Source organism: Hemiscyllium ocellatum, chromosome 23 (assembly GCF_020745735.1).
Source record: "Hemiscyllium ocellatum isolate sHemOce1 chromosome 23, sHemOce1.pat.X.cur, whole genome shotgun sequence".
In the NCBI taxonomy this organism is placed as follows: Eukaryota; Metazoa; Chordata; class Chondrichthyes; order Orectolobiformes; family Hemiscylliidae; genus Hemiscyllium; species Hemiscyllium ocellatum.
This window is the reverse complement of record NC_083423.1, coordinates 6,556,399-6,579,687: the sequence shown is the minus strand read 5'-3', so window position 1 is coordinate 6,579,687 and position 23,289 is coordinate 6,556,399. Positions and strand designations below refer to the sequence as shown.

At 46.1% G+C, this 23,289-nt stretch overlaps 2 protein-coding genes across 5 annotated transcripts in view; one reads left to right on the top strand and one right to left on the bottom strand.

Moving 5' to 3' along the window:
- rbm17 (RNA binding motif protein 17) overlaps positions 1-8,094 on the bottom strand; it is a 36,531-nt gene extending 28,437 nt beyond the window's left edge. Inside the window, exons 1-4 of one of the 4 annotated variants that reach the window (XM_060843092.1) lie at positions 8,011-8,094; positions 5,652-5,792; positions 4,810-4,926; positions 2,261-2,427 (exon numbers count right to left, since the gene is read on the bottom strand). In XM_060843092.1, coding sequence (XP_060699075.1) covers positions 2,261-2,427; positions 4,810-4,926; positions 5,652-5,774 — 407 coding nt within the window. In that variant the 5' untranslated portion in view covers positions 5,775-5,792; positions 8,011-8,094. Of the gene's footprint in view, positions 1-2,260; positions 2,428-4,809; positions 4,927-5,651; positions 5,793-6,562; positions 6,582-7,876; positions 7,983-8,010 lie in introns of those variants that run through there. The other 3 variants (XM_060843095.1, XM_060843091.1, XM_060843094.1) reach the window with 3 other exon arrangements.
- Positions 8,095-10,330: 2,236 nt separating this feature from the next.
- Positions 10,331-21,276, top strand: echdc3 (enoyl CoA hydratase domain containing 3). Its single transcript, XM_060843090.1, has 5 exons — positions 10,331-10,553; positions 13,920-14,041; positions 16,155-16,252; positions 17,256-17,456; positions 20,763-21,276. Exons 1-5 carry the CDS (start codon positions 10,345-10,347, stop codon positions 21,093-21,095), a joined length of 963 nt encoding a protein of 320 aa, XP_060699073.1. The 5' UTR covers positions 10,331-10,344; the 3' UTR covers positions 21,096-21,276.
- The last annotated feature ends 2,013 nt before the right edge of the window (positions 21,277-23,289 follow it).

Below are 23,289 nucleotides of genomic sequence, written 5' to 3'. Positions count from 1 at the left end.
GTGCACAGCTGCCATGATCCGTTCACTACTGTAAATGTGCAACACAAACTTCTGCACAAGAAATTAGGCCGATGTGTCTACTGCAATTTACAAATTACTGCCAGTATGGTTTCTGCTGACTGCAACAGACTGACAGAACCATCAACTTGCTTCAAATAGGGAAAATAAACTAGAGAGAGAGCGAGCAACACCAGTGCTGAACTTTATGTCATCAGTGCCATTGTTCAACGGCCAATTTGTCACGGCTTCTCGACCGGGGAGAGGGAGACACCAGGGGAGGGGGGGGGTCACTCGAAGGTTTCAAATGACAACCAGTGCTCCGTGTCATTGATTGTTCAAGGAGTGGTGCTGCCATCCATTGACTCTACTGGAAATTACAGCTACAAAGATCTCAAATCAAGTGTAGTTTCAGTTTTTGGCTAATTTGTCTAAATTTAAATGTCACAAGTACAGTATCCCTCAGACTGGACTATGCAGAGGCAGTAAATCAATGCAGGGGTAATTCCCCTTCAGTTGACAGCCAATATAACTGGGTTTGATGGGCTAGGAAAAGATGAAATTGCTGTTCAGATTTGTCAATTTATGGAAGCAGGTGGTAAGTTACTCACTCAGTATTCCTAACTCCGATCGGCTCTTGGAACCACTGTGTTTATTTGAGAGTCCACTTGAGGTTCTGGACAATGGCAACCCCAAAGATGTTGATAGTGGGGGATTCAGTAATGGTAACACCAGTGAATGTCAAGGAGTGGTGGTAAGAATATATCTTATTGGAGATGGTCATTGCCTGGCATTTGTGTGGCACAAATGTTCCTTGCTGCTTGTCAGCCCAAGCCTCAATATTGTCCAGATCTTGTTGCATTTGAACATGGACTCAGCAAATATCCCCACTTCTGACCTTATGATGGAGAAAAGGCCATTGATGAAGCAACTGAAGATGGTTGGGCCAAGGACACTATCCTGAGAAACTCCTGCAGAGATGTCCTGGAGCTGAGAAGACTGCCCTCCTACAATCACAATCACCTTCCTACGTAACTAGTATGACTCTAACCAGTGGAGAATTTGCCTCTTAATATTGATTGATTCCAGTTTTGCTAGGACTCCTTGATGCTACACTCAAGTCAAATGCAGCCTTGATATCAATGTGTCACTCTCACCTCACCTCTCCTCTGGAACTTAGCTCTTTCATCCACATTTTAACCAAGGCTGCAGTAAAGTCAGGAGCTGAGTGCACCTGACAGAAACCAAACTGGGCATCACTGAGCAGGTTATTGTTGAACTATAGCGCTGTTAATGACAACTTCCATCTTTTTATTGATGATCGTGAGTAGATTATTGGGACAGGAACTTGCCGTGTTAGATTTGTCTGCTTTTTGTGTACAGGATATACCTGGACAATTTTCCACATTGTCAAGTAAATGTTAGTGTTGTAACTGTGTTAGAATAGTTGAATGAATTTTTAAAAATGTTACAGGAGTCCATGAAGTCTGTCCAACAGGGAGAACTAGCTTCTGAAGCCAAAAAATTCAGCTCCAGTCATCCTTGGCTCCAACTCTCATTCTCCTGACTCTATTACTCTGCAAAATATTCACCCAAACACACTCTTCACATCCCTACTGCCTTTTACAAAATGCTGAAATTAAGCTGCTGTTCAGAGGTCGATGTATAGAATTCAAGGTGACATGGTGCAAATTGCAAAAAAGCAGAGTGAAGATAAAAGCAAAGATTAAACACTCAAAGTGGCCTATTTAGATAATTTGGCATGTCAGTCCATGTTGCCAATGCTATTGCTGATGTTGAGACCTGTTATTTTTACCATTAGATTAGATTAGATTAGAATCCACAGTGCAGAAACAGGCCCTATGGCCCAACAAGTCCACACCGACCCTCCGAAGAGTAACCCACCCAGACCCATTCTCCTACTTATGCACCTAACACTATGGGCAATTTAGCGTGGCCAATTCACCTGACCTGCACATCTTTGGACTGTGGGAGGAAACCGGAGCACCCGGAGGAAACCCACAGAGAGGGAGAATGTGCAAACTCCACACAGACTGTCGCCTGAGGTTGGAATCGAACCCAGGTCCCTGGTGCTGCGAGGCAGCAGTGCTAACCACTAAGCCACTGCGCTGCCCTACTAAGCAAAACTTATGTTCAATACCTCAAACTTTAAACTATTTGAGGCACATTTTTGGCAAAGTAGTATTCTTGCAATCCTCCTTCAAACATAGAAAAAAACAATCAGAGCTTTCAAAACACTTACTTTTCTCTTTCTTCAATTTCTTTCTGTCGTTCCAGCTCACGCTGTCGCTGTCTGTCCTCACGCTGTCGTTTCACAACTTTCTCATAGTCGTTTGGGTACATGGGGTCATACTCATCAGCCAGTGGGATCAAAACCTCTCCTGTAGAGAATCCACTTGGTACCGGGTCCTTGGAAACAGTAACAACATTGATATGCTAAACAATAAAGCAAAACAGCACTTTGTTTTATACACAAGGCCCTCCTTACGGATATATTCTGCCTAGATCACAAACGAAGAATGAAGGAACTGAATCATAGAATGGTTACAGCAGAGAAAGAGGCCATTTGGCTGTTTGCGTCTCGGCCGGTTCTCAGCCAGAACAACTCTAGTACCAATATCCCACTTTTCCCCTTAACCTTCAAATATTTCCTCCTTAGATTAGGACTGAAAACTCTTTTGGAAGCCAGGGTTGATTCTGCCTGCACCATGCTCTCAGATGGTACATTCGAGATCCTACCCACTCAGTAAGTAAAGGGTCTTTCTCATGTTGCTATTGCTTCTTTAGTCAGTCACCTTAAGTTGGCATCTTCTGGTTCTCGATTCTTCTAACAACGGGAACCGTTTGTCCCTATCAACCTCTGCCCTGACCCCGTCTGATATTTGAATATCACCATCAAATCTTCTCTTCCAGCAAAACAGCTTTGTCCAACCCACGTAAATGATCCTCATTACTTGTTAGACTATTCTCATGAGTCTTTTCAGCACACTCTCTCTCTAATGCTTTCCAGCTTCCTCAAGTGTGGAGCTCAGACATTAACAAAGCTTTCTAGTTCATGATAAAGCACTGGTTCAGCCTAAGTGCCTTATCTAGAGATTTATTGTAACTTCCTTGTTTTTGTTCTTGATGTCCATCTATAAAGCACATTTAGGTAGTAACTACACTCTTCATTTGCCCTACCACCTTCAATAATTTGTATCAATATACCCCCAGGTCTCTCAGTTCCTGCACCCTCTTTAGAATTATATCCCTGATTTTATATTTCCCCTCCATTTTCTTCCTACTAAAATCAATCACTTCATACTTCTCTGCATTACATTTCAGCTGATAATTGCCAACCAATACATCCATGAAATCTTTTACAATTTAACATTATCCCTCTCATAATTCACAATACTTCCAAAGTTTGTGTCAGCTACAAGTTTTAAAATTCCACCCTTTACACCAACATCTACATCATTTAACCAAGATTATCCTGGTGGGCTGATGACAGCTCGCTGAACACAACCGTCTTGGAGCTAGAGTCAAAGCCTTCACAGCAGAATCCCCTGACGTGCATAAAAAAGAAATGTTCAATGAATATTTCAATTCACCTGCTGGGATCAAGAACACTCTGGTAGTAACATCATTATGGAAAGAATACTTTTCGATTTTTGAACAGAAATGCTACATCTTTATTTACTGCCACTGATTATGTTTCAAGCAACCGTTTTTTTACAAACGTTTCAGTTCTATAAAGTGAAATGCCAGATCATTTCTAGTCGTTATAAGTGACGGTATAACTTGTCGCAATTACATGCTGCATGACCTCATCCTCCACTTCCAGACTTTTCAGTAGGAATTCTGACTTCCAGAATTTGTGATTTTCCTTTTAAACTCAAACCATTCACTAAACTGTTACCATGTAACCCGCAATTGCAGCTTACAGGTAAACCTTAAGTAGGGAAATCAAAGGAACTAATGCACAATTCTTTACTTCAACTCAAAGCAGAATGTAACACAATCACTCTCTATTGGTTGTGAGCCAGATTGCTGAATTTATGCTGAATGCCTAAAGATGGACCGATCATTACTGACAGCGTTGATTCCAATTGCCATCCAGCTGAATTAGTCGTGGCCTTGGTAATCACCAGAGATCCCACAGATTTGTAGACTAGGGCAGTATATCTGCCATCACCACAGTCACAGCAAAGACAACCCCAGGAATCAGGAATGAAAGTATCAAAAGCCATTTGCTCAAACTGAATTTGAATACTACTAAAACAGAAATGGACATGTTGTTGAATTTTTCATCTTACAGTCATCAGGATAGACACAAGAATACCAGATTTCAAAGGGACTGACATTTTATCCTGCATAAGAAAGGGGCGGGTTGGCTAGCAAGTAGACTCAGATTCGTAGATGCAACGCCAAGAATTTAAGTCACACATTCCAACCTCTGAGATCAAAATGTTAACTCTGCTTCTCTCCCTACAGATGCTGCCAGACCTGCCGAGTTTCTCCTGCATTCGGAGTTTGCCTCAAAGTGCTCACTTACATTTGTTAGAAGTTAGATATGTTCATACACAGAGACCAATACCCCGGAAGCAAAAAGAACATGCCCACACGTTGCACCTTTTTCTAAATGAACAATAATTCCCCAGTGCGTACTCTGTGACAACCTGTTGATCAACCATAATCAAACTGCCTTCTTGCCTCTGTCCTGGTAAACACAAGACCAAAACAGTCAGCAAACAAAATATTCAAAACTAAACAAAAACACGATTCATGAAATGCTGAAGAGGTTCTTACCTTTAAACCGGATGCTATGTGTGGTGGTGTGTCAACAATCTGCCTGTCGTCTCCAGAGCTGCCTCTCTTGAGGTCTATTACCGGAGCTAAAACTGTGCTCTGCTTTGAGCGCTGGGTCTACAAACAATAGCAAACATGAATTAGAACCAGTGTCACTTCCTGCCAAAAGAACAAAGTCTTCCAACTGAAAAGTCAGCAAACTCAAAAAGAAAATATATCTTTAATAAATTATTCCACCCACAATATCTCAACAGTAACATACCTTCTGCTGGTAAACATTATCAGAAATAGAACTTCACAAATAATAAATTGTGTGAATAACTGGTAAGTGATAAAAGTGATTTTGCTTTTTAAAATAATTTTTGCTTCTCTTCACCCTTCAACAATGTTATGCACCTTGCTCCTGACACAAGAGGAGGGGTGAGAGGAGCAGCCAACATTCTGCCAAACTGATGTTAACTTTCCCTTCTTCTCAATCACAAAGTGCTGATGAAGATCAGGCACCAGAGTGTGGAACTTTGTCAGCCAAACCACACAGGGTTCAGCTCACATTGTGGTTTCACCTGAGCGGTCGTATCGAGTGTTGAGTGGGCATTAGTTACAAGAGAAGGACAAAGAATCCACAATGAATTGCAGTACATTTTAACAAAAGAAGATCTTGAAAGCTGAATGCAGGAGAGGTTCCCTGCTCAGACAAGGAAGGTGCACAACACAGGAAGGTTGAGAACAATATCTCTGAGGGAGTGTGCCACCAACCTTTCACTATCTAGCAACAGCAACAGGAGTTTGCTGCACTTCTAGCCTGGCTTGTACATAAACAGGTGAAAAATAAAAAGTTTTACCTTCGCTTGTGTAAGTGTCGCTTTTTTCACCTGAAGCTGAGACTGAAGGAGTTTGAAATTTTTTGACCAGCCTTCCGTCTTTGAGTCACTGGTCTCAACACCTAAATCATCGTACAGGGACATTTTATCTTCCCTTCACAACTGCAACAAACAGAAAATAAAAGTTACACTTTCATCAAATGACAAATTCAACAAGTAAGCAAGCAAGCAAATCTGACACATTCAGAGTTTTTTTAAAGCAATACTTCAACATTCAGGCAGCATTTCACATTCTATTCCCCTCCTACAAATTCAAGTGATCTGTTTCTGGCCCTAGGGAAAGGAAGAGTTTATTTATGGTTGACATTTACTGGTGTGGAAAAGAACAGTGCATATCAGCAGGAGTCAATTCATTACTGACTGGTTGAGGGAAGAAAAGTAGAGACAGATGAGAACATGAAGGAAAAATAATATTTGTTGTAATTTGAAAAAAAACACAAAGCCTTAGAGACATCCAATAAATTAATGCGATTGGTCAAACTAATCAAAGTCAGCTGAGCTTTCAGTGACAACCTGAACTGAAACACATTACAACAAAAAACATTAAATCGAACATCAGGACTAAGAGGAGGAGGAGGGAGAGAAAATACCAAGAGCACAAATGGAGAACAGCACAGAAATTGTTATGGTGGGAATCAGAAAAAGGTTACAGGTTAGAAATGAAGTGCATACACAACTAGAGAGAAGCAAAGAATCAAAAGAGTTAAAGGGGGAAATAAGCAAGTGGAATGGGAAGCACATGTCCCGGATCACAAAGTCTTGGTTTCAAGGCCTGTCTGGAACCATATCACCCAAGCAGACAATTCTCGACAACACTCAGTAACTGCACTCAAAGCAATAAAAACTACAAGTGTTAGTTGATTTACTGACACCTGCAGATCACAATCATTTTCAGATCTAGCGAACGGGTTGTACAATTTGAGATTAAAAATAAAGAAAACGTCAGTTTTCTCAGTGGTTAAGAATTGAATTGAATTGAATTTACTGCCATGTGTACCGAGGCACAGTAAAAAGCTTTGCCCTTGCCGGCGGTACAGGGGAATCAATGGGGGGGGGGGGGGGGGGGGGGGGAAATCGATGAAGGGGGGGAGGGGGAAATCGATGAAGGGGAAGAATCGATGAAGGGGGGAGGGGGGAATCGATGAAGGGGGGGGGAATCGATGAAGGGGGGGGGGAAATCGATGAAGGGGGGGAGGGGGAAATCGATGAAGGGGGGGAGGGGGAAATCGATGAAGGGGGGGAGGGGGAAATCGATGAAGGGGAAGAATCGATGAAGGGGGGAGGGGGGAATCGATGAAGGGGGGGGAGGGGGAATCGATGAAGGGGGGGGAGGGGGGAATCGATGAAGGGGAAGAATCGATGAAGGGGGGAGGGGGGAATCGATGAAGGGGGGAGGGGGGGAATCGATGGGGGGAGGGGGAATCGATGAGGGGGGAGGGGGGAATCGATGAAGGGGGGAGGGGGGAATCGATGAAGGGGGGAGGGGGGAATCGATGGGGGGAGGGGGAATCGATGAAGGGGGGGGAGGGGGGAATCGATGAAGGGGGGGAGGGGGGAATCGATGAAGGGGGGGAGGGGGGAATCGATGAAGGGGGGGAGGGGGGAATCGATGAAGGGGGGGAGGGGGGAATCGATGAAGGGGGGGAGGGGGGAATCGATGAAGGGGGGGGAGGGGGGAATCGATGAAGGGGGGGGAATCGATGAAGGGGGGGGAGGGGGGAATCGATGAAGGGGGGGAGGGGGGAATCGATGAAGGGGGGGAGGGGGGAATCGATGAAGGGGGGGAGGGGGGAATCGATGAAGGGGGGGAGGGGGGAATCGATGAAGGGGGGGGAGGGGGAATCGATGAAGGGGGAGAGGGGGAGGGGGGGGGAGAGGGGGAGGGGGGGGAGAGGGGGAGGGGGGGGGGGGGGGGGGGGGGGAGGGGGGAGGGGGAGGGGGGGGGGAGGGGGAGGGGGAGGGGGAGGGGGGGAGGGGGAGGGGGGGAGGGGGAGGGGGGGGAGAGGGGGAGGGGGAGGGGGGGGGGGGGGAGGGGGAGGGGGAGGGGAGGGGGAGGGGGAGGGGGAGGGGAGGGGGAGGGGGGAGGGGGAGGGGGGAGGGGGGGGGGGGGGTCGGTCTGACGCGGGTCGCGCTGAGGCCCGGGCGGAACGTTCCAGCCGCCCCCGGAGCCGCGCGCTGGCCCTCACCCCCCGGGCGCTGCCACCCCCTGTCTCTCTGTCTGTGTCTGTATCTGTCTCCCCAGGGGCTGAGGGGGGGGGGGGGGGTTGTTGTTGTTGTTGTCCCTTTGCCCCGCGAGGCCCTGAGCGCGGCAGCCGCTCACCGGAAGCCGGAGTCCGGGGTCCGTCCACATCGCGGCTCCGGGGGGAAACATGGAGCGGCCCCGCCGCACAAACGGTCCCACCTCCTCCCTGCAAGCTGCAGCTCCTCCCCTCCCCCTGAGCAGCCTCTTCATCCCATAGTCCACACTGTGTTCACCTCAAACTGCTGCTTTAAAACATACATACATTCTCCACACTCTCTCACACTTATACACTCTCAGACTCATTTGGTCAGCCAGTGTTCCTGGCAATTCGACTGCAGTAGGCATCACAGCTCAGCCTGTCTTCATTCCCACATCTGCCCATAGCCTCGATTAGGATGCCATTTCAAGTGGTCATCCAAGTACTTTTTTTTTACTGTATATCTATATAAAAAACACCAGAATGGCTCTTAAATACACATAATGTTTTGTTTTCCCCATCACCAGATCTCCCATCCTCCAAGTGCTATTTGAAGGTTGTGAGGTTACCTGCCTCTTCAACCAAGCATCATTCACCTCCTGCCAAGCTCCTGCTTTCTCCCCATACCCTTGCACAGGTAACATGCAAGAGTGGAAACTCTGTCCATTTTGTGTTCTTCTGTTGAAAGAAAGACTTGCAACTTGATAAAGAGCCTCTTTCTTTTATTTCTCAGCAGAAAGTCCCAAGGTAGTTCGCAACCAGTTATGTAGTTTTTATTCATAAAGGCAGTCATTGTTGTATTGGACCCAGCAAGCTCCCACAGGATAATCTGATTTGTGGCATGGGTTGAGGGATCGATGTTGGCTCGAACAACAGAAAAATCTGTCCTGCTCTTGTACCATGGGATCTTTCACAATCACCTGAGAAGGAAAATAAAATCAGGCCTGAGCACCTCACCTTAAAATTGGCAATTGTGACAGTGCAGCATTCCCTCAGTACTGCGTCAGAGGCCACTTAATTGTGATTAAATCCCAAACCTTGATTCAGAAACAAGAGCACTGCCATTGAACCACAATGAATTAACTGTTCTTTCGGAGTTGATCAGTATGTGGCTTAGGATACACCAATTCTCTCTCTCTCTCTCTCACTCACTCACTATTCATGGACAGCATGGTGGCACAGTGGTTCGCCCTGCTGCTTCAGAGTGCCTGGGACCCGGGTTTGATTCCACCCTTAGGTGACTGTGTGGAGTTTACACATTCTCCATGTATCTGTGTGGGTTTCCTCTCGGTGCTCCAGTTTCCTCCCACTGTCCGAGGATATGCAGGTTAGGTGGCTTGTCCATGCTAAATTGCCCACAGTGACCAGGGATGTGCAGGCTAGGTGGATTAGCCGATACATTCAGGATTATAGAGATGGGTCTTGGTGAAACGTTCTTTGGAAGGGTTGTGTGGACTTGATGGGTTGAACGGCCTATTTCCAAACTGTAGGGTCTCTATCATTTCTATGAAGTACCATGTCCAAAGTAAGTATTGACAATCATGAATCTCCATCAGGATCAGTCCATTATAATGGTTCAGGCCCACACCCCAGGCTATATTTAAGGCGGGACCTAAACTCAGAGCGTTTCCCACTGTGCCACAAGACCGTCTCCCCCGGATACTAACATTTTTCAAATAAATTAGCATCGATGTTTAGGGAAATGTTTCAAGTGAGACCTATTCCAGGTGACATGGAGAGTGAAAATCCATTTACACAGAAGAGCCATGGTATTTTCCAAGGCATTATAAAAGTAGATCAAATAGAAAATATAACTTACGGGTCAAATTGGAAAAAATACAATTTACAATGAAACAACATTTATGATTTCTTTTTATTCATTCATAGGGTGTGGGTATCTCTAGCTCAGCATTTATTGCCCAACCTTCATTGTCCAGAGGGCAGTTAAGAGTCAACCACATTGCTGTAGGTCTGGAGTCACATGTAGGCCAGACCAGGAAAGGACACCAGTTACCTCTCTAAAGGACATTAGTGAACCAGATGGGTTTTTCCAACAATCGACAATGGACTGTTGGTCATCATTATATTTGAGGTGAAATTGTCTGTGTCAGACTGGGGTGGACAAGGGTCATAAATCAAATGAAACCAGGTTATAGTCCAACGGGTTTATTTAGAAACATTAGCTTTTGGAGCACTGCTCCTTCATAAGGTGCTATTAGACTTGTTATTGAATTCAAATTCCACAATCTTCCATGGTCGGATTTGCACTCAGAACATTAGCCAGGTGTCTAGATTAATATCCTCACAGTAACACCACGAGTCCATTGCCTCCCCAAAACAAAACTGCGAAAAAGCAAGCAATCTCCTGGCATGGACTGTAAAGTAGGTGGAACTTTAGCTGTGAGTTTCAGGTTGTGTTGGGGCTGTTGTATTGTATGAACAGTTGGGACAGCACCATGGGGAGTGTAGCTGCTGCTGGAAGGTATTTCAGGAAATTGAGAGAGTTTGCAAGGTCCTCCGTTCGGCTTTTCCAGGGGAGAGACACGACGGGATGGCTACCGTCTATTTACACGCCAGGCCGCTGTGCCAGTGAAACAGCTCAATGTGATAAACTGACAGCCAGGACTCAGAAGAATGGGATCAGGTCAGTGTTGGACGTGGACCAGGCCAAGCACTGTACACTAGAAATTACACAGACCCCCATCCCATCCCCAGGTTCAGGGCACATTAGAAATTACACAGACCACCCCCAGGTTCAGGGCACATTAGAAATTACACAGACCACCCCCAGGTTCAGGGCACATTAGAAATTACACAGACCCCCACCCCCAGGTTCAGGGCACATTAGAAATTACACAGGCCCCCACCCCCAGGTTCAGGGCACATTAGAAATTACACAGACCCCACCCCCAGGTTCAGGACACATTAGAAATTACACAGACCACCCCCAGGTTCAGGGCACATTAGAAATTACACAGACCACCCACCCCCAGGTTCAGGGCACATTAGAAATTACACAGACCCCACCCCCAGGTTCAGGACACATTAGAAATTACACAGACCACCCACCCCCAGGTTCAGGACACATTAGAAATTACACAGACCCCACCCCCAGGTTCAGGGCACATTAGAAATTACACAGACCACCCACCCCCAGGTTCAGGACACATTAGAAATTACACAGACCACCCACCCCCAGGTTCAGGGCACATTAGAAATTACACAGACCACCCCCAGGTTCAGGGCACATTAGAAATTACACAGACCACCCCCAGGTTCAGGGCACATTAGAAATTACACAGACCACCCACTCCCAGGTTCAGGACACATTAGAAATTACACAGACCCCCACCCCCAGGTTCAGGGCACATTAGAAATTACACAGGCCCCCACCCCCAGGTTCAGGTCACATTAGAAATTACACAGACCACCCCCAGGTTCAGGGCACATTAGAAATTACACAGGCCCCCACCCCCAGGTTCAGGGCACATTAGAAATTACACAGACCCCACTCCCAGGTTCAGGACACATTAGAAATTACACAGACCCCCAACCCCCAGGTTCAGGGCACATTAGAAATTACACAGACCCCACCCCCAGGTTCAGGGCACATTAGAAATTACACAGACCCCCACCCCCAGGTTCAGGACACATTAGAAATTACACAGACCACCCCCAGGTTCAGGGCACATTAGAAATTACACAGACCACCAACCCCCAGGTTCAGGGCACATTAGAAATTACACAGGCCCCCACCCCCAGGTTCAGGGCACATTAGAAATTACACAGACCCCCCCCCCCCCCCCAGGTTCAGGGCACATTAGAAATTACACAGACCCCCCCCCCCCCAGGTTCAGGGCACATTAGAAATTACACAGACCACCCCCAGGTTCAGGGCACATTAGAAATTACACAGACCACCCCCAGGTTCAGGGCACATTAGAAATTACACAGGCCCCCACCCCCAGGTTCAGGGCACATTAGAAATTACACAGGCCCCCACCCCCAGGTTCAGGTCACATTAGAAATTACACAGACCACCCACCCCCAGGTTCAGGTCACATTAGAAATTACACAGACCCCCCCCCCCCCCAGGTTCAGGTCACATTAGAAATTACACAGACCCCCCCCCCCCCCAGGTTCAGGGCACATTAGAAATTACACAGACCCCCCCCCCCAGGTTCAGGGCACATTAGAAATTACACAGACCCCCCCTCCCCCAGGTTCAGGGCACATTAGAAATTTCTAAGTAAAAACAATGACTGCAGATGCTGGAAACCAGATTCTGGATTAGTGGTGCTGGAAGAGCACAGCAGTTCAGGCTGCATCCGAGGAGCAGTGAAATCGACGTTTCGGGCAAAAGCCCTGGTGAATGTCGATTTTACTGCTCCTCAGATGCTGCCTGAACTGCTGTGCTCTTCCAGCACCACTAATCCAGACATTAGAAATTACACAGACCCCACCCCCAGGTTCAGGACATGTTAGAAATTATACAGCGCCTCCCCCCACCCAGGTTCATAGCTTTCATGAGATAGGTTGGTATAGGGTTGGCAGTAGTGGCACCTTGACTGTGTGCAGTTCCTCTCAAAGAGGCAGGGAGGCAATTGTCTAGTCGTATCCTGTTAATCCAGTGACCCAACTAATGTCCTGGCGACCCAGGTTCGAATCCTGCCAAGGCAAGGATTCAATAGTTCTAAAGAAACTGACCATGAATCCATTGCTGCCAATCAGGAAAATCACGTCTGGTTCACTAACGTCTTTCAGGGTAGGAATTTGCTGTCCTTTTCCAGTCTAGACAGGCAGGAGGTTGGAAGAACACAGCAAGCCAGGCAGCATCAGGAGGTGGAGAAGTCAACATTTCGGGTATAACCCTTCCTCAGGGCTGGTCCTGATGCTGCCTGGCTTGCTGTGTTCTTCCAGCCTCCTGTTTGTCTGCTTTGGATTCCAGCATCGGCAATGTTTTTGTCTCTAATCCTTACCCGGTATGACCCAAATGTGACCTCAGACCCACAGTAATGTTGTTGCTTCTTAACTGCCCTCTGAGTAATTAGCGAAAGAGCAATAAATGCTGGCCTCACTAGAAACACCCACATCCAATGAATAACAAACACACAAATAAAGTTTCTGTTTAGAACAGAAATGAGAAACGTCTTTAGCCAGAGGATGGTGAATCTACAGCATTCATTGCCACTGAAGACGATAGAGGCCAGGTCATTGAGTGTATTTAAGACGGAGATAGAAAGGCTCTTGAGGATCAAGGGTTACAGGAGAAAGTGGGAGAATGGAATTGAGAAACTTATCAGCCATAATTGAATGACGGAGCAGACTTGATGGGCTGAAAGGCCTAATATCTGCTCCTATGCCTTATGGTCCTATGGGCTCGAGCAGTGGTTTGTGGGAAGTATTCCAATGTAAGGTAAAAGAGGCAGCATCTTAAATGGGCAGAGTGTTGGCAAAACAGAGAGATTTCCAATTTCCATCAACCATAAGAAATAGGAATGGGGTAGGCTATTCGGCCCCTTGAACTTGCTCTGCCATCCAATAGGATCATGGCTGATCGGACATTCCTCACGTACACATTTCTGCCTTTCCCTGTAACTCTTGATTTCCCGACTGATCAACAACCTATCTCAGCCTTAAACATACATAAGGACTCTGCCCCCACAGCTCTCTATGGAAGGAGTTCCAAAGACTCACAGCCCTCTGAGAGAAGGAATTTGATCTCAGTTCAGTCTTAAATTGGCACCTCTTTATTCTGAGACAGTACTGTCTCCTAGACTCTCCCCTGAGGGGTAACATCCTCAGCATTGACCCTGTCAAACCCCTTAAGGATCCTGTATGTTTCAATGAGATCACTTTTCACTCTTCTAACTCTAATAAGGACAGACCCAAACTACTCAACCTCCCTTCACAAGACAGTGCCTCCATTTCTGGTATCAGCCCAATCAACCTTCTCTGGACTGCCTCCAATGCCAGTCTGTTCCCAGAAATTAATTTGTCTTCTGTCCAGGTCCATTGTTCTGAATAACCCACAGAAGAGGAATGCTTTGTCGCTGGCCATGTTGGAATCTCTGCGCAGAGACCTCCTCCACGATGCAGAAAGCAATGACCTCCGAGTTATTGTGATCTCAGGTAATTCCAGCCAGGATTTAGCATTTAATGGACCGGCTTCGATCATGGTGAGGCTCATGTGGTAAAGTAAAATAAAGCCAGGGAAATAAGAATGGTGGCTGAGTGGTTAGTCTGCTGCCTCACAGTGTCAGGGACTTGGGTTCAATTCCAGCCTTAGGTGACTGTGTGGCATTTGCATGTTCTCCCTGTGTTTGTATGGGTTTCCTCCCACAGTCCAAAAGATGTGCAGGTTAGGTAGATTGACCATAGTGTCCAGGGATGTGTAGGCTAGGTGGATTAGCCCTGAAAGGTGCAGGATTGTAGGGTTAGGGTGGGATGCTCTTTGGAGAGTCAGGGTGGACTTGTCAGGCAGAATGGGATTCCTTGGAACTGTGGATGCTGGACATCAGAAATTGCTGGAGAAACTCAGCAGGTCTGGCAGCATCTGTGGAAAGAGAAACAGACGAAACCTTTCGGATCCAGTGACTCTTCCTCAGAACCAATCTGAACCCGTTCACCTCGGCTTTTAAAAATATTCAGTGATTCCCTTTCACTGCCTTCGGAGGCAGAGATAGTCCTAACGTTACACAAACCATCTGAGGAAATAAAAATCTCCTCAGCGCTGACCTAAGAGGGTAAATCTAATTTTAAAGGAACCCTTTTTTTTTGAACGCACAAAAGGCTTCCCAAGAACACCTTGTCGAGACCTCTCAGGATTTTGTACACATCAATCAAGTCACCTCCCCCTCTCGTAAACCCCAGTGGAAACTGAAGCAGCCCTGTCTGCACTTGTTATAGGACAATCCAGTCCTTCCAGGGATCAATCCAGTGGGTTTCCTTACAGTAGCCTCCAGTTTATTTCCATCTTTCTTTAAATAAAGAGACAAAACTATTTGGAGAGGAGGTCACACCAATGGCCCTGTATAACCGGGGCTGTCAGGTGACTGTACCTGAGGAGGGAGAGGTAGACAGAGTGAGTGCCTCTGTTACCGGCCCCCTTTAGAGATCAGGTAGCTACTCCCACCAAGATCTGGGCCTCTCCCCTGCCTCCTCCATGATCCCTACGTTCCACCTCCCCCTTCTTGAGGGTTAAATGGTGAAGGGAAGTCCCTGATTGGTGGGGAAGCTGATTTTTCTGTTGCTGGGGTAGGCGGCGGAAACATTCTGGCCATGTCTTTTGTTTACCAGTTGGGTAAAATGGTCACTGAGCCGCTGATTCTGTGTGAGTTCTCATTCAGGAACAAGGGTTTGATGGTCTATATGGCCTTCATTACCTGTAAAGTGCTGAGGGAAACACACAGGCTGTCTCTCAATCTCTCTCCGTCTCTCGCAACATTACAGAATTGTTTCAGTGCAGAAGGAGGCCATTTCACCAATCATGTCTGTACTAGCCCTCTCAGCATTTTGACCCAGTGCCAAACGCCTGACTTTGTCCCTTCTCTTTCTCACTCTCTGACACTGTCTCCCACTCTCACTGTTTCTCTCTCTCTTTCCTTTCTCTCTTTCCCATTCTTCCTATTTCTCTCTCTTTCCCTTTCTTTTTCTCCCTCTTCTCCCACTCTTACCTCTCTCTCTCCTTCTCCCTCTCTATCTCTCTTTCTCATTCTCATGGTGTCTCTCTTTCCCTCCGTCTTCCTCTCTGCCTCTGCTCCTCTCTCTCCTACAATCACTGCTTCTCTCACTTTCTCTCGTTCCATCTCTGATTCCTCTCTCCACATCTCTCTCCTTCATCCTTACTTGTCTGTGTGTCTCTCTCTCTCCAACTCTTACTTTCTCTCTCTGTCTCTCTCTCTCTTTCTCTTTCTTACTTTCTCTCCCTCTCTCTCGTACTCTTACTTTCTCTCTCTGCCTTTCTCTCTTTCTCTCTCTCCCCCACTCTTACTCTCTCTCTGTCTCCCTCTCTCTCTGTGTCTCTCTCTCCCTCTCTTACTTTGTCTCTCTCTTTCTCCCTCTCTACATCTGTCACTCTCACTCTAAGAGATCTGAGAGTGCAGAAAGCAAGAAAACAATCAACTCTTATTTAACAGAAGAATATGTTCATGAGTCATTGCTAGAAAAGTTTCTATTTATTCTACTTGTAATGTTAGCGTCATATTTCCATTCGAGGCTGATACTGTGTGATTGGTGCATACAGCTGAAGGACCTGTATTTTCATCTGGCCACAACCTCAAGGAACTAACATCTGCTGAAGGATGGGATCATCACGCTGAGGTGTTTGCAGTCTGCACCGACGTAAGCTGATCATTTTACACTTAATGGAATGAATAACAATGACATTTATGCCGTGCCTTTAACAGCAACTTATTGTTACTTTAGCAGAATAAAATAAAGATGTTTATCAAGCCAGATTTAACACTGAGCTGCATAAGAAGATCGTGGGGTGGAATCCGAAAGAGGTGGAGTGATTTAGGGAGCAAATGTAGGACTTTAGTGCCCATGGAGCTGTTAGCATGGTCACTCAAGTTAGAGTGCCAGTCCGGAGGGTTGCTCCCTCATTAGAAAGGGGAAGCAGTGGCCCACTGGTGTTATCACTGGATTGTTAATCCAGAGTCAAAACATGTGCTGCTGGAAAAGCACAGCCGGTCAGGCAGCATCCGAGGAGCAGGAGAGTTGACATTTCGAGCATAAGCTCTTCAGCTTATGCCTGAAGCATCGATTCTCCTGCTCCTTGGATGCTGCCTGACCTGCTGTGCTCTTCCAGCAGCACCTGTTTTGACTCTGATCTCCAGCTTCTGCAGTCCTCACTTTCTCCCTGTTAATCCGGAGACCCAGATAGTGTTCTGGGGACCCGGGCGTCAAATCCCACCATGGCAGATGATGGAATTTGAATACAATAACAAGTCGACCGATGACCATGAATCAGTTGTCGATTGTCGAGAAAAACCCATCTGGGTCACTGATGTCCTTTAGGGAAGGAAACTGCCATCCTTAACTTGTCTGACCTACTATAGATAATAGAAGGGCACTGCTTTGTCTCTGGACCACTCAGGTGTTTTCCTATCACTTGGGCTGGATCAGTGTCAGTGTGTGGCTGTGCAAGAAGAAGAAAGAAGAAAAAAGAAAAAAGAAAAAAAAGGAAAAAAAAATAGATAACAGAGACATGCAGTAGCCCAATGGGAAGTGGGCCATATATGGGGAGGGGCTGAGAAATGATCTTGAGTGAGGGGGTTTCAGGAGTGAGATGGCAGTATAATTAAAGGTTCCCTCTGCTAATCAAACTTCCTACAATTTACAGGTTATGAATCTGATTCAGGATATGCCGGTGCCAGTCATTGCAAAAGTTAATGGTTTAGCCACCGCTGCCGGCTGCCAGCTGGTTGCCAGCTGTGACATCGCGGTGGCATCAGAGAAATCGAGGTTTGCCACGCCAGGAGTCAATGTCGGACTCTTCTGTTCCACACCAGCTGTCGCTGTGGGGCGATCGCTTCCTCGGAAGGTATGCCTTACAATCACAGAGTCACGCCATTCGGTCCACACTGACCCTTCAAAGAGCATCCCACCCACACCCCTACCCTATCCCTGTAATCCTGCACTTCCCATGGCTAACCCACCTAGCCTGCACATCTGTAAGACATAGGAGCAGATATTAGGCCATTCAGCCCATCAAGTCTGCTATGCCATTCAATCGTGGTTGATAAGTTTCTCAATCCCATTCTCCCACTTTCTCTGCTTAAACCTTGATACCCAGGAACCTATCTATCTCCATCTTAAATACACCAGTGACTTGGCCTCCACAGGCTTCTGTAGCAAAGAATTCCATAGATTCACTGCCCTCTGGCTGAAGAAGCCAGAGACACTATGGACAATGTGGGTAATCCCATGGCCTATTCACCTCACCTGCACACCTTTGGACTGTGGGAGGAAACCGGAGCACCCGGAGGAAACCCACACAGACAGTCACCAGAGGCTGGAATTGAACCCAGGTCCCTGGCACTGTGAGGCAGCAGTACTAACCACTGAGCCACTGTGTCACCCAATCGTTTCATATTTTCAGGAATAACAAGTGTTAATCTTAAATGTGATTCCCCATCACTGTTAGCAGCACTGGAATCTTATGCAATTTAAAACGCTTTTGACTTCTGTGGAGGGCTACTAATTGTTAAAGTTCTGAAAGGTAAGCCACTGGACTATTGGCAGAAAAGGAAAGAACTTGCGTTTTAGTCTCGCCTTTCATGCCCCCAGCAATTCCAATGCTCTCTTGAAACAGTGAAGTACTTTTGAAATGTAGTCACTGTTGTAATGTAGCCAGTGTTGGACAAAGTTAAACATCGCACAACACCAGGTTTCTCGTCCAACAGGTTTATTTGGAAGTACAGGCTTTTGGAGCGACGCTCCTTCATCAGCTAGCTACCTGACAAAGGAGCAATGCTGTGAAAGCTTGTACTTCCAAATAAACCTGTTGGACTATAACCTGGTGTTGTAATGTCGACAAGGCAAAAAAAACAATTTTACCCAGAAACAGCAAAGTGGCAATAATCAGAAAGTGTGCTGTCAGCCAGTGAATGGGATCTTTAATATTGGTCTGGGGGAGTCAGATTGGGCCTCAGTCTCAAGTCTCATCCAAAACATGTGAAATAGTAGCAAAGTGGGCCATTCAGCCCCTTCTGCCTGCCCTATCATTCAATAAGATCATGACTGATCTGATGGTGCTTCATAATCCACATTCCCACCCACTCCCAATAATATTTGATTGCATTGGCTAATAAAAATCTATTGACCTCCACCTTAAAAATAAACAATGTCCCTGCCTCCACATGACACCCCTGGCAGTGCAGGGCTCCCTCAGTACTGCCCTTGAAGCATCATCTGCTGTGCTTTTCCAGCACCACGAATCCAGAATCTGGTTTCCAGCATCTGTAGTCATTGTTTTTAGCTTGAAGCATCAACCCTGCTTTTGGCTTGGAGTGAGACTAGAACTCACACCTTCCTTTTTCAGGCTGACCCTTTCTTCCCAATAAAAAAGCATTCCCTCATCCCGGTGTTCCCTGGTTCTTCCCAAGCCAAAAATGTACAAACATGGAACAAGATGAGGCCACTCGGCCCTTCGAGTCTGCTCCCCCATTCAGTAAGATCCTGATCTGTTTTTAACTTCATTTCTACATTCCTGCATAATCCTGATCATTTTTCATCTCCTTGATCATCAAGAATTTTTCCTCATCTCTAACTGAAGAGGGTGGTAACTTATTATTGAACCAAAACCCCTAGATCTAGATTCTTCCAAAGGAAGGAAACATCCTCTCCATAGCCACCTGGTCAATTCCCCTCAGGATCTTAAATGTTTCAATTATGTTACCTCAGACTGTTCTAAATTCCAGAAGATACAGGTTCAGCCTGTCCAGCCTTTCCTCATAAAGCAATCTGTTCATTCCAGGGATTAGTCCAGTAAACTTTCTCTCACCTGTTTCCAATGTATAACATTCTTCTGTGAGTACTGTGACCAGTAGTACACACAGTACTCTAGATGTGACCTCACCAATGCCCTGTATAACTAAGTGAAAAATCACACAACACCAGGTTATAGTCCAACAGGTTTATGTGGAAGTACTAGCTTTTGGAGCGCTGCTCCTTCATCAGGTAGCTATTGGGGCAGGATGATAGCTAAAGTATAACCTCCCCAATCCTGCATTCAGCTCTCCTCACAATAAACCATCACATTCTATTAGGTTTCCTGATTCTTACTAGACCTGCAGACTAGTCACTAGGACACCCAGAGGCCTTCTCAGAAGGAGATGGGAATGTCGAATATGAAATACAGGAATAATCAGCCAGGATCTTATTGAATGGCAGAGCAAAAGGAAGGGGCCAAATGGCCCACATCCACATTTTGGAAGTGACATTAACTGAGGCCCAGTCTGTTCCCTCCGATTGACATTAAAGATCCCACAGCACAACGGAGAAGGACAGGGAAATCAGTCCTTGCATCTCAGAGCTCTGTAACCTCTCACCATTTAGATAATATGCTTCTTTTTTATTCTTTCTGCCAAAAGGGACAGTTGTAGTCTTTCTCACATTAAACTCCATTTGCCAGATCTTTGCCCACTCACTCACTGTAGGCTCCTTCGCAACTCACTTTCATAGCTGTGTTTAAAGAGTTAAAGCTTCATAGAGATAAGCAGCACTTCAGCCCAACTCGTCCACGTCAACCTTATATCCTGAATATATCTAGTCCTTTTGCCCATTTTGGCCCATGTGTCCACAGCAAATGTATCTAACCTCAGCCCCTTCATTCAAATGATTTATACAGGGGCTTCCTGATTTATGAATGTCTGACTTATAAATGCTCATACCTGCAAACGCAATAGCATTCGGGGGCGTAATTTTAAGGATCCGACATACAATTGTTTCCCATACTTGCGAACGATTTTTAAAATTGTTTTGCACCGAATCCTGACTTGCATACAAATCGACTAGGGAACAGAGGCAAGAACTGAACCTGTTTGTAACGCAGGCACGGTCTGTATAAATGATATGGAAGGGGGAATATTAAAAAGGCACTTTGGCCTGTGTCAATATACAGAGGTGCCATGTTGGACTGTGGTGAACAAAGTCAGAAGTCACATGACACCAGATGGAGCAGCGCTCCGAAAGCTTGTGATTTCAAACAAATCTGTTGGACTATAACCTGGTGTCATGTGATTTCTGACTTTGTGTCATTATGATCAGGGGAAAAAAAGGGAAGGAATGTGTTTGTCTACTCAACCTTTGTTGTGCAGAAGAATTGAATAAATTCCATTTGTGACAGGTTGCTTTAGAAATGCTTTTTACCGGAGAGCCTATTTCTGCCCATGATGCATTGCTGCACGGACTGGTTAGTCGGGTGGTGCCTGAGGACAAACTGGACGAGGTGACTATGAAAATTGCGAACAAAATCTGTGAAGCAAGCAGGTCTGTGATCGCGCTGGGAAAAGCCACGTTTTACAAACAAATGGCCCACAACCGAAACGAAGCATATCAAATTGCTGCACAGGTCATGGTGGACAACCTGGCACTGAGGGATGGTCAGGAAGGAATTCAGTCTTTCATCCAGAAGAGGAAACCTGTGTGGACACATTGCACTGAAAGGGCACATGAGTAACAGTCTCTTGGTGTGTGCAGTATTTCTAGGTAAAGGTGCACTACCCTGAAGCCTAATAGCTGTAAAATTCCCAATGTGAAATCTGATTCCCTTCAATGAACTTCATTTCTACTTGGAATGAATTGTAAATATAATATGGATGTTATTACAAATAAAGAAGATTGTAATTTATGTAAAAAGTAACGTTTGCACTACACATGTACCAGGCAATGAGCATTTCCAGTTAGAGACAATTTAACCATTACTCCTTCTTATTCAATGGTGTTACCATCAGTGAATCCCCACTATCAACATTCTGGGGCTTACCATTGACGAGAAACTCAACTGACCTCGACACACAAACACGGTGGCAACAAGAGCAGGCCAGAGGCTAGGAATACACCTCCTGACTCCCCAAAACCTTTCCAGCATCTACACAGCACAAGTCAGGAGTGTGATGGAATACTCCCCACTTGCCTGGATGGGGACAGCTCTAACAACACTCAAGAAGCTTGACACCATCCAGGACAAAGCAGCCCACTTGATTGGCACCACATCCACAAACATCTACTCCCTCCACCATCATTGACACTCAGTAGCAGCGGTGTGTACCATCTACAAGATGCACTGCAGAATGTGCTCCTTAGACACCTTAGAAGGCACCTTCCAAACCCACAACCACTTCCATCTGGAAGGACAAGAGCAGCAGATATGTAGGAACACCACTCCCTGCAAGTTCCTCTCTAAGCCACTCACCATCCTAACTTGGAAATGTATCGCTGTTCCTTCAGTGTCGCTGGGTCAAACTCCTGGAACTCCCTCCCTGAGGACATCGTGGGTCAGCCTGCAGCACATGGACTGCAGCAGTTCAAGAAGGCAGCTCACCCCCACCTTCTCAAGGGGCAACTTAGGAAAGGCAAGAATTGTTAGCCCAGCCAGCAATGCCCACATCCCATTAACAATTAATTTTTTTAAAAGTTAATCACTTGTTTTGGAATTGTAATGAAAATGTAAAGAAACATTCTGATAGATTACAGAATTGTGCCACAGAAGAGACCATTCAGCCCATCGTAACTGTACCCACCCACTGGAAGAGCTCTGTTTATCTCACTCTCCAGCTCTTCATTCTCCCTTTAATGTCCCTTTTCAAGTATTTACCCAATCTTCCTTTTAAGAGTTACTGCTGGATCTGTTTCCATCGCCCTTTCACTCACTACATTGCAGTTCACATCAACTCACTGAGCACAAACAAATTCTCCTTATCTCGTCTCGTGGTCTTCTGCCAGCCCATACAAATTTGTCTCATCTGGTTTCTGTCCCTCATGCCTTCGAGAACTGGTGAGGGTGTCCAAAATTAAAGGGCATAGGTTTAGGGTGAGAGAAGAAAAACCTAAAAGGGACCTAAGGGGCAACTTGTTCACGCAGAGGGTGGTGCGTGTATGGAAATGAGCTGCCAGAGGAAGTGGTGGAGGCTGGTACAATTACACCTTTCAAAGGCATCTCCATGGGTATATGAATAGGAAGGGTTTAGAGAGTTATGGGACAAGTGTTGGCAAATGGGACTAGATTAATTTAGAGTATATGGTCGGCATGGATGAGTGGGACCGAAGGGTCTGTTTCTGTGTTGTACATCTCTATATCTCTGATTGAAAGGTGGTTCTGAATTCCTGAAGGCGCAGTGTTTTTAACTAGTGTCTCGAGTTACCTGACTGTGCAGCTGCTGCTTGTCATTACTCCCGCTATGGTGTTTGCACTCACATCTGTCTTGCACTGTCTTCACATCCCTCTGTAACCACTTTGTGACATCCATCATCCAACTACATCCAGGTCAATCCTTCTTTCTGCTGCCCTCCAGTTTGTCCTCTAGAAGAGATCTCTGTAGCTTCTCAGCTCTGATCAAACGCACAAAATGCTGACATTACAGGTAATTATAGAGTTCGATGTGCTCTTGTAAAAATGTCTTTGTAGCTTTTCTATCGCACTGTTACAGGGATGAGGAAAAGTCAGGGTTGCTCCCCACTTGAATCCGTGAGTCGTGACTGGGGTACACTGGTGAAGGTGTTGTTATAATGGGCTTTGGCATTTCTGGCTTACTGAAGAGAAATCTCTTGGGGGTCTCTGTACTGATTGCTAACTCATAAGAACACATGAGTTAGGACCAACAGTAGGCCATTTGGCCCCTCAAGTCTATTCCTCCATTCAATAAGGTCATGGA

Bases quoted from the DNA above. Each gene is read 5' to 3' on its own strand.
- echdc3 (XM_060843090.1), top strand. From the start codon at position 10,345: ATGAACAGTTGGGACAGCACCATGGGGAGTGTAGCTGCTGCTGGAAGG. The intron at 10,554-13,919 runs GTCAGTGTTGGA...TCTTCTGTCCAG, and splicing joins ACTCAGAAGAATGGGATCAG to GTCCATTGTTCTGAATAACC. The intron at 17,457-20,762 runs GTATGCCTTACA...CATTTGTGACAG, and splicing joins GGCGATCGCTTCCTCGGAAG to GTTGCTTTAGAAATGCTTTT.